The following is an 11,879-nucleotide window of genomic DNA, read 5'->3' on the forward strand; positions in this document are numbered from 1 at the left end:
TATATTCCTACTGGCCTAGTTTAAAAAAAAGAATCCACTTAAAACATAGAATCTCATAGTTTAAACAGGGGATAGATAGTTCACCCAAAAATGAAAATTCTGTCATCATTTACTCACCTTCATTGTTTTCCAAATGTTCTTTCTTCTGTGGAACACAAAAGGAATTGCAAAGAAACTTGAAGTCTGAACAACACTGGACCCCACTGTGTTGGAACAACATGACAGAATTCCAATTTTTGGGTGAACTATCTATTTAAATGCTACCCGAACCTCCTATGGGTGTTTAGATAAGTACGTACAGCTGTGTACTCACTGTTTTGTACTTGTGTATGGCTGCGTCCCATTAAGTGTCTCTTCTCCAGGCTGTGTTGTTATAGGTGGAGGATCTCTCGACTACGAGACCGGAGCAGGAGCTCAGTGGTGTTACTATGACACCAGACAAGAAGCAGCTGACTCCAGACCATCTTATGTTACTCTCTTTTTAATCAGTTGCTTTTGTCGTGTCTGATGTTGTTCCCTGTCTTCTTTCTAACTATTAACTGCACTCCCGTTTCTCCCCATCTCATATTTGTCTGCTTCAGTTGTGAACACACCTAACTGTTCTGTTCTTCTTTGTTCTCTTTTTGAACAGACAACCGTCGCACTGGTTTGGAAAGATCCCGTTCGCGCCACAATGCAAACCCTATGGTCCGATGATCGCTTGCCGGCTAAGGACGTTTGCCAAGTGCCAAAGACCCAAGAGTGGGGACAACACTGAGGAGGGCTGAAGAGGAATGGAGAGAGAGCCCTTCTGCATTCGCATACATCCACATCCACACGTACATGCATACAGAGCGCAGAACAAACCTCAAGATGTGCGTCACAGCTCCAGACACTTCATCACAGGATTACTTGACCCTCACTTCTCTCTGAAGCCTTATATACTACATGCTCTTTGTGCATTGGGCCTATTCAATTTAGTGGTGTTTGTTTGTTTGTTTGTTATTTTCATGATTACGCCGGTTCTGTTTATATCTCAGCGCATCTCACCAAGCTAACTCCCCTGATCTGCCTCACGTCCACCTCGCTATCTGCAAACAATCAATGATTGGCTGCGGTTTGATCTCTCGCTATTGGATTTTTTGACGCACGAACACGCTCTTGTTGACAAAAGGCCAAAAACACCATAAGGGACTGCGTGATTCTGTATGCATATCAGCAAAAGAACTTTATTTGCAGTGTTGATTGAACAAAACCTTGACTTGAATGATTCTGCCTGCCCCCTTTATTTCTTTTGACTGAAAAAAAAAAGAATATTTCCAGTCTGTAATTCTCACCATCAGCCATTTAATCTCTGATCACTGCCTCTCTTTATATATTACAGATCCTATATATGTAGCGAAATGAAAAAGCTGCTGATATTAGCTTCAGTGCTACCATGTGTACACATTTGTGCTGTGTAAGAGCTGCCAGTGCCACAAGGTACCTGAGGTGGTTGAAAGATATTGCTCTTTATCTACGGTACACACTTCAAAGATTCGTAGACGTTTCTCTTGCAAAGTCAAAGGTTTTATTAAGTGAATCTGCAGATATACGAATCAAAGAGATGCCATTCATTTCAGTTTTCAAACATGTTACAGGTTTTCTTCGTGATTTCTTGGTAAGTCACTGTGCTTTTAGCTTTTAGCCCTCTTGTAGAAGAGAATTTTAGTGAACTGTAGCTTAGTGTTTTTTCAAGACCCACTGGTCATCTTTAAGAGCTCTCTCACTGGCCTGCCACATTTACCTCTCCATCTCAGCACTGAAAACTGTCCAAAACATTACAAAGAAGTGTATTTATCAGATTTAGTTTCAAAGCTTGTCTTTCACAATTTGCAAAATATGTATTTATTCAGTTTGCCAGATTTCGCCCGAAGCCTTTTATATGTGAACATTAACCCGATTCTAGTGAGGAGTCCTTTTGGATATGAGGATGTTCAGCCGTAGACGGTGACAGTGAGGCGATGTTCACAACATGGTGGCTGTCTTCATGTGAAAACCATTAGTGAAATCTTTCCGCCTTCTCCCCTCACTCTTGCTTGTGGCATGAGTAGTCATTTTCCATAATGTTTTCTCCCCCCCCATGTCCATAACACCGCAGGCAACAGTCTCTTATGGGTGACTGGAGTCATACTGACTCATACTGGTACATGCCATGCTGAAATCTTCTGCATTTGTAAATGAGGGGAAACTGTTAAGTCTGAGCCACCAATGCAAGCGTATAGAGTACAGAACACAGTACTGTTAAACAAACCACTGTTAGTCAGGCTTTCTCCTCACACTGTGTTTGTCATACACTCTCTCAGGAGAGAGAGGAAAGGTCGAGATGCAGCAAATCGCAATCCATTGATTTGCTTTTCTAATTAAAACTGCCCTTTGAATGGTTTCCAACACCACACAACAGAAGCTGTGCTCGGCTCTCATGGCTCTCACTATTGGTTATTTTAAACTCATGTTAATGGTAATTACAGCATCCACACACTGTCAGTGCAGACACCTCCGACATGCATTGTTATTTCCCAGTCAGACTCTAGTTACATATATTATGTGACTGGCAGAGGCACTGGCACAAGAGAATTTGTAATCTTTTTTGGGTAGAAATATAGTTGTTTTTTTGTTTTGTTTTTTATAGGGCCTGGTTTTGAATAATGTGCCAAACTTTCATGAGGTAAAAAGTTACTATACTGAGATTTCATACGATGATTATGAAAATGAATGAAAAACGGAGGATTTTCATTTAAATCACACTAAGATTTTCAATATGAAAGTAAAGTGATGAATCGCAACTAGCAACCACTCAGACTCTGAAGAGATGTAGGGCTTAGGGATGTCATCATTTTTACAACGCTAATATCAAATGTTCATGAAATTCTCTTCAAAGTTGTGTAATTTATAGATTTTTTCCCCCCTCTTTCCTAAGAAAACATTGTTTTTTACCAGTGATCTTCCTCTCCATCTGTGATATTGGTGTTAAACTTGTGTATTACTATAGGCTAATATATATGTGTTGTGCATTTGATAGAGAGTATATCCTAATGCAGGTTAGAGTCTGCAGGTGACTGACTGTGTAACATTGTAAGTCAGATCCAGTATTTTAATTGGATGTTAGGCAGAGACCAGAAGCAGGCAAGAACATATGAAGTTACTAGTGCCAATTTGGGTCCTCTGCTGCCTCATTTGTTCACATTTGTTCAATATTCTCGGTTCAGATTGTATGATGGTGCACTTTAACTTGTTAAATATAGACCTGGAGCGATCTTTTAATTTGTGATTTCTTTGCATATCATTGCCAAAATAGACTGCTTGCATGTACGGTAACCATTCTTGACAAGTGATTCAATCTCCATTCTCTCCAAAGCCTCCTCTAGTTCTCTCTTATTCCCTCACATTATAATTGGCACTTGGAACAAGATCAAAGTTAAATGGGTGAAAACAACTGCAACTGTCTCAGGACATTGTTTTTATTTTTTAGGTAATGTAAGACTCCATAGCCCTGCCTTCTTTTTTTTTTTTTTTCCTTGACATTGTGTTTATTGTCTTATAAGCAATTTATATTTGTAACATCTTTTAAGTTTATTTTTATCTGACTAAAAAAAAAAAAAAAAAAGTGAAAATGGTTATGCACACTGTTCCCAAGTATGTAACAGAATATCATACTAAATAATAACCACTTTCTCCAAAAAAAAAAAAAAGTGTCTCTTTTATTTCCATAATGAGTTATGAATTATGCCTTCTTTTGATGCAGACTCACGCTGTGTCCTAACCAGCCCCTAAAGCACTAAACGCTGGAATGGTTTTATCCTAACTAAACTCAACACGACAAACGTCAGGACATTTGGTCAGTTAGATGATTTCGATAGGCTCGTGTAGACAAGAGACAAGAGTGCAGTCAGGTGAACAGTCAATAAAGAACCAGTCTGTAAATTTTCATATCTTGTGGTGCAGTACAATGTACCTGCTATTTCATTCCACCAACATCCTTTTTAATCGTTTTTTAGTTGAATAAATTGATTAATATGATTAAAATCATGTATTCTATACAGAGATCATACTGCCAAAGTTTGGGCCATTCACACATTATTCATATACATAAAAAAATGACATTAGAGTTACTAGAATAACACTTTAGTCTATTAACTCTGGTGCCTGACTCAGAAAACTGTAGCCGCTGTCGCATCGAGTTTGACATTTCATCAATAATTGATTCTGTGCAGAACTTGCTCATTGTGCTAGGTAGATCCACCCACAGTGAAATCTCACTAGTCCAAACTGTGTAAATGTATACTGTATATTAAACATTAAACACATTCTGACTGACTGTGATCGCTGTGCAGAATATTCACTTTCAGTACACTCCTAAAAATAAAGATTCTTAATTGACCCTTTGCAAAGACCTGCCCCCCTTATTTGCTATGTGTGGAGCAATGAGGTAAATTAACAACATGCCGATAGACAAGACAGAGCAGGTTACTTTTGGTAGGCTTTAAATTTTGTCATTTTTAAAAGAAAGTCAAACAATAAATACAGTTTTGTGACCAATCGCTGTAGCGCCTCTGTTCAAGCAGTGTGTAATCTGATAATCTCTTCCTCTTTACTAGTTATTACACAAAATAAACATGAATGAACATCAGAAGGTATCTTGTTGCAACCTCAGAAAGACGTCAATACACACAATTTTTCAAGTTCAAGTCCACCGACGTATATCAACTAAAAAAGTTCTGCGTTATGACTGGTCAGATCGCCTGTCAATCAAACTCCCAGCGAAGGGTCAAATGGCATTGATGGTTCTATGAAGAACCTTTAACATCCATAGAATCTTTACATTTCACAAACATTTCCTTAGAGTGGAAAAAAAATTTGACCCTGGACCACAAAACCAGTCTCAAGTCGCTGGGGTACATTTGTAGCTATAGCCAAAAATACATTACATGGGTCAAAATTATCGATTTTTCTTTTATGCCAAAAATCATTAGGACATTAAGTAAAGATCATGTTCCATGAAGATATTTTGTAAATTTCCTACCGTAAATATATCAAAACGTAATTTTGGATTAGTAATATGCATTGCTAAGAACTTCATTTGGACAACTTTAAAGGCGATTTTCTCTGTATTTTGATTTTTTTGCACTCTCAGATTACAGATTTTCAAATAGTTGTATCTCGGCCAAATATTGTCTTATCCTAACAAACCATACATCAATGGAAATCTTATTTATTCAGCTTTCAGTTGATGAATAACTCTCACTTTAAAAAAATTGACACTTATGACTGGTTTTGTGGTCCAGGGTCACAAATGTTCTTCAAATTATTAAGAAATAAAAGTAATTTTAATAACTGTTTACTGAAAGGTTCTTCTGGGAATTTTTATTTAGAATGTAAGATCAGGTGAATTACAGTCATTGGAAATGTTGCATCACTTCAGGTGCAACGTTAAGCATTTTGACTAATCTGTGGGTTTGGTTAAAAATAAAATTAGAAATACCTGGAAAACCACTAGCTTTGCTTTATCACAATTATATGAGTTATAATTCAGTGTTACTTTGATGCAACTGCACTCAATATACAGACAAGAACTGGTTTTATTTGCTTTTTGTCATAAGAATAGCATTTATTCAGTTACGGAATTGATGGGTTTGCGAAGTAAAACTACTGTCAGAAGGAGATAACAGCACTCTGTCATTTGTTTGAAGTGCTCTTTTGTATTGTTTGCTCTCTGTCTTTGCTTCACTTCACAGTAAGCATGCACATGCTATTTTGCTGCTTGAATCTGGCTGAATTATGCTGGAAATCATCGTTTACAAAGCTAAATATAAACTGCTGTATAATATATGGCATTATTTTCATTGTTCTTTTGACAGCTGACATTTGGTTTCACTGTGGTTAGAGATAGAGAAGGCAATGATGCCCCTTTGTTATTTCTCCATCTCTCTGTCACCATCCTCACTGTCTCTCAGTCAGTCTGTCTTTTAGAGAAAAGGAAAACACTTTCTTTTTTCAAATTCTGAACTGTGAGCGTCTCTGGCCGTGTTCGGAGTGTACCGCCACCACATAGGGAGCCGTCTGCTGGGTACCACTGAAATGGAATGGTTGAAATGTTCCCGTCCCTGCCTCTCTCCAGAGTGTGTGCACGTGTACAGGCGTGCATGCATGCATCTGTCCATTCATCTTTGCATCTGTGCATTTGGAGGGAGATTTGTTAGGATATGGTCCTGCTTTTACTAGCAGACCAGGCCATGGGCATTTTGTTTGTTAGAGTAAGTTTTCATGTCTGCTTCTGCTCTGTGTCTGCTCGCTAATTCACTGACACAGATGGAGGATTTAAAAAAAAAAAAAAAAGACTAGATGCAATGGCCAACAAGTGATCTGGCATGATGGTGTTTTCTGTTTTGAGCACTGATGCATTTGTAGCGAGCCGGTCATTAAAGGCAGGCTAGTTTTACAAGAAGCTCTGTTTTGTGCAGACGTCAGGCTCATTTCTTCGTCTCCTCGGCTTTGAAAGCTCATTAGATGCCAGGGCACTGTTGAAGTTGAATTATCAGTTGCCTTGTTTTGTTTTCTGGCACAAATGCAGATTTGCTAATTCCTCTAACTTGGAGGTGAAGGATGGAGGCCTGGCCTGAAGCATGGAAGGCTTTGTGTTTTGTGTAGATTAGAATCATGGGAGCTAATGAGAGCATGGGCTGTTTTTTTTTTTTTGGTAATATATTATCCTTATTATTTTGTGCTCCCATAAGTAGCCCTGTCGGAGATCTGAAAGATGAACCGAGACCACACACACACTTCATCTGTTTTCGCTCTCATGCCGTGCTCCATTTCTCTATAAACCCAGGGCGTGTGTACAGCCACCCACACCAATTTACACTCTGATGGATTGGCCTTCAATGGGAATACAACATAATAATGATGTATTTTGCATCCTGAAGTACGGAAACTAAGATGAAATACAGAGTTAGTTGTCTGTGCCCATTCTGTCTGCCACTGCTCTCAACTTTTTTAGTGTGCATGTGCGTGTGTTCATCTTTATGAATAGTTGCAGTTCACCATGTTGGCTTGAAGCGCGAGTGTTCCAGATCTGAATCGTTTCATAATCAGACTGCTGACACATCCATCTCCCAAGATCGGTACAAGTGTCTGTCTGTCTGTCTGTCTGTCTATCTGTCTGTCTGTCATGTGTATATCTGTGTGAGAGTGCAGTCTTAAGTGTTCTAGCCTCTTATTGTGCTTTCCAATGTAAAAAAAAAACAAAAACAATTTAGTTGTTGAAAAAAAGTCTCCACTAATACTATTTGGTTTTTGTTCTTTAAAAGTTCATACAAAATGTCTCGTTCACACAATCGATTCCTGTCTATATTAGCAAGATCATGAATGTCTATAAATACAAAGTGCTTTTTTTTGTTTGTTTATTTTTAATCCTCTGGAAGATGGTGTGTCTGTTTGGTTTTTGTTTATATATCACTCAATCCCTTCATTCAAGCCCTGTCAATCATCTCATTCACTTTATGCCATATATCTGCCATACAGTATCCATAAATCATGCCGACTGGTGCTCATGTGGTGTTATATTGTCTCTGTGGTTATGGGGTTGACAAGAATATCCACAAGATTTCTAAATGTTTGGTATTTCACCAAACATTTGAATAACATGTGTATATAATATCCACACTGTAAAAAGTGAAAGTTGACTTAACTTAAAAAAAATTGAGGAAACCCGTTGCCTTAAAATTATTAAGTACATAATAATAAAAAAGAAGAAAAAAAAAGTTAAGTGAACTTGACAGTTCAATTAACTTATTTTTTTAATTTTCATTTACTTAAAAATTTTAAGGCAACGGGTTTCCTCAATTTTTTAAGTTAAGACAACTTATCACTTTTTACAGTGCACTAATCTGAAAGTGCAGATGCCTCCTGTCCATTCTCTGTCCATCCAGTCACTCCTTTCCTTTTTGAGCCATCATTCTCATTCAGTGTGATTCAGAGCACTGTGACATGCTGTCTGTGTTCTGATGCGTTCCCAGAGGCTGATGGTCAACCAGAGAGCATTTCAGGGGCGTAGGGCTCTTTATAAAGAAGAGATGTCTGTCACTGCGATCACTGTTTTCTGTTTTAGACCCCCTGCATTGGTTTCGTCAATGCCACAGTGCCACTGACCTGAGGGAAGGAGAGAGTCTATGGAGACAGACAAAAAAAAAAAACGAGAGATGTTTGATTTGACTTTGTTGCATATAGACTCAATACAGATATCTCCAAAGCTTCAAGTCATCGATAAGTTATATGAACCAAACAATGCGGACAAGAACAGTGTGTCAACATAAAGCAAAATGAAACCTTTGTAGTATCTTGCTGCAAAAAAAAAAAGCATACTGTGTCACTGCTGCATGAAATTGTATGTGTGAAGCTCATTAAACAGCATTTCTGCTATTATTTTGATTACCGTAGAACATTTCTGATAACACTTTATAATAACGTTCAGTTATAAGACATTTATAAGTGATTAGTTAATGATTAACTAATCTTTTACAAATGATGATTAATAAGTGATATGTTAATATTCGTATCTATGTTTTGTAGATTAAGTTAAACATAATTTACGAGTGATTATATAATGATGAACTAATTTACAAAACATGACTATACGTTCACAAATGATTACTGACTAATATGCTAACGATTTACAAATCTGTCTTATCTTAAAAAAAATAGCATGTCATGAAATATTCAAACAGATCCTTAGTAAATGGTTAATAAGTTACTAGTTAATATATTATTAATCACTTATTATTCATTGAAATGTCAACATTGTACTATTGTCTCAATAAACATTTGTTAATCATGAACAACGATGATCAAACCATTAGTAAATGATCGCTATATAATTTATGTACGTTTCGTTTAAGTTGTAAATTGGTCTGTTAAAAAGCACAGAAATGCAATTATGCTAAAACTAATAAATTATTTGCTGTCAAGCGAATAAACGTGTAAATGACTTACAGTCAGGGGATTCCAGTGGGTTGTGTTAAACCCTTTCTCTCATCAGCACACACTGTGTGGGATCTAGTGATAATATGAACTGGTTTTACCCTCCACTGAAGATCACATCAGGTGCACAGCGTTAAAATACTCCATGTGTGTCAGAGAAGACATCTGTCTAATGTCTACTACACCCTCACCAGTCAGCCTTTACATTGCAGTACACACTACAAAGTATTCAAACACTGTTGTGTAAATGCATGAATAAATCATTTACAAAGCTTTCTGCATCCCCTAATCTAAAGTGTAAACTAATGTGTAATCATGTGTATCATTTTTAGATTTTTCTTACCTGTCACAAATGATCTGTAGGTGTACATGAGGCATTTACAACACTTTCTGCATCCCCTAATCTGAAGTGTAAAATACTCATCAGTTGTAAATGTTTTACAAACCTTTTGGTTACAGGTTGTGTGTGTGTGTGCACAATGATTTACACACACAACCTGTAACTGGAAGGTCTGTAAAACATTTACAACTGATGAGTATGACCTATGAATGTTTTGTAAATGATTAGTCCATCATTAACTTATCACTTCTAAATTACTTCCATCTGAACGTTATTATAAAGTTCTGTGTATTTTAAAAGCGAAAATGTGGAGCCTGTAAACCATCATTTTTGAGTTGATGTGCATCAGTAATGCAAATTAAGCGTTATTGATGTACAGTAATTCCTTTTGAGTGGAGTTTTACATCAGTTTCTTGTATCCCCTTCTTGTACTTTGTGAAAGTAACCATATTTACCAGTTGTATTTATTCATGACAATGAAGCAAAAAGATTGTATCAGTAAATTGTATCTTTATGTAATCTATAAAACAAGCGAGTCTACAACCCTAGTCTAATGTTAACACACAAAATTAGCTCTAATTAAGTTATATACTAAGTTATATAACCACAGGTTTCACTTTTTTAATATCTAGGAATGGCTAGTCGAAATTATCTTCTGATGTACAGAAAATAGCCATTGATAGAACTTAACTTTATCCTGAAACATCACTTGAAGATAACCTTATGTGAAAAGTTCAGTTCAACTTGACTCATCTCCGACAGCAGCTAAAGGGTTAAACCCCACCGATATAGGCAATGACGAAAGATTCTCATAATTGAGTAAATGCCCCCCTGGAAGTTGATGCCAGAATAAAATGAGTTTTTATAAAAGCTTTTCTGTGGATCGTTTCATTCAAAAGTACATAAAAGCCTCCTCAAAGTTTCTCGCTTCTCTTGCCCTCAGCTGAAGTACTCCCAATGGATCACAAACACAGACACACACAGCGCTAACCCTCTAGAATAAAAGTGTTGACCACTCGAGCAGAGACGCACACTCTGTCTGTACTCTTTTTGCACCCTAACACAAACACGCAAGTATTCACATCTGCGTTCATGAAAAAATAACGCAGGTGTTCTATTCAGGCCTGCATGCTATCACTCTAAAACCCTTCACCTCAACCCTGGGTCATTAATAATGCTTCAGCTGTGAGGAAACAAGACTTAGTTTGCACTTACTAGATCAAAGCGTGCAACAAACAGCCAGGTCAAAGATGTATTTTATCTTGTAGTCCTTTAGCAAAGCCTGACCTGTAAAGCAGTTGACTAGATTTTTTTATTTTCTTTCCAAAGGCATAAAAGTCTAGGCATATCAAATTTTGCATCACATTCAATATCAAATTTTTGAATCTTGTTGATAAATAACCATATAACCGACTGTATTACATCAAATCAGTCAAGGACGCTACCTCAGCATGGCATAAATGTATTAATACATATGGGCTGATGTCTGTGTGTCTAGACAGTGAGTGTCTTTGCACGGGACTGATTGATGGAAGGATTGACAAGGATTTTGTGAATGTGAGGATTGCAAATGGTCTAAAATCTGTGGAGGATCAGGCAGAGTCAGCCATGGAAGTGAGGAGCAGATGAGTCACAGGCTGTCTGATTGACTCACCACAAGACTGCCTCTGCTTTAGCAAACACACGCTCAAGCATGTCAACATTACTGGTGCAAATGCCAGGCCTGATCCCCCAGCATACAGCCAATGTGTGGTGACAAGACTCTGACCACTGCTAGCTGCTGTCCTGTAGAGGCATTGTGGGGTTTTGAAAACCAGACATTATGATGTAATAGGCATGCAGTGGGCCTGAAAAGTATTTGGATATTTAAAAGGGTCATATGACGATGCTAAAAAGAACATTATTTTGTGTATTTGGTTTAATGCAATGTGTTTATGTGGTTTAAGGTTCAAAAACACATTATTTTTCACATACTGTACATTATTGTTGCTCCTCTCTGCCCCGCCTTTCTGAAACGCGTAACAAAGCTCATCGTTCTGAAAAGAGCAGTGTTCTCTGATTGGCCAGCTATCCAGTGAATTGCGATTGGTCGAATATGTCAAGTGTGTGACGGAAATGTTATGCCCCTTACCATATTTTGAAACACACCGTGTCTTCACAACATGGCAGTGGCAGCAACAATACAGCAAGAATAGCCTAAGTGTTACGCCTTCTTTCTTTGCGTAAACATTTGGGCGGTGTTATGCAAATCTTCCAACACAGTGAGGTAGATATGTGGGGGCGTGTTTAAATGAGGCATTTTAGGAAGGCGTGGATGAGTCTTAACTTTTATAAAGAATATGTCTTTGGGTTTGAGACTAGTCTTTGCAATTTTATAGATCTTATGCACAAACAGCTTGTAACACTTCAAAGACAAAGGAAAATTTGAAATCGCGTCATATGACCCCTTTAAATGAATATCATTGCATTACAGAATTAATCATTTTTGTGACTTCACTTTTGTGACCTATGCTCAGGATAACAACACTGTATTGATTACCGCAGT

The 11,879-nt window shown here is 37.5% G+C and overlaps 1 protein-coding gene across 6 annotated transcripts in view; it reads left to right on the forward strand.

Annotated features, from left to right (window-relative positions):
* Positions 1 to 3,818, forward strand: part of diaph2 (diaphanous-related formin 2) — a 437,687-nt gene extending 433,869 nt beyond the window's left edge. For all 6 annotated transcript variants that reach the window (XM_058797344.1, XM_058797348.1, XM_058797349.1 and 3 more), the window contains one exon: positions 632 to 3,818. In XM_058797344.1, the coding sequence (XP_058653327.1) occupies positions 632 to 696 (65 nt within the window). In that variant the 3' untranslated portion in view covers positions 697 to 3,818. The remainder of the gene's footprint in view (positions 1 to 631) is intronic.
* Positions 3,819 to 11,879: the final 8,061 nt, after the last annotated feature.

Source organism: Onychostoma macrolepis, chromosome 14, assembly GCF_012432095.1.
Source record: "Onychostoma macrolepis isolate SWU-2019 chromosome 14, ASM1243209v1, whole genome shotgun sequence".
Taxonomy (NCBI): Eukaryota; Metazoa; Chordata; class Actinopteri; order Cypriniformes; family Cyprinidae; genus Onychostoma; species Onychostoma macrolepis.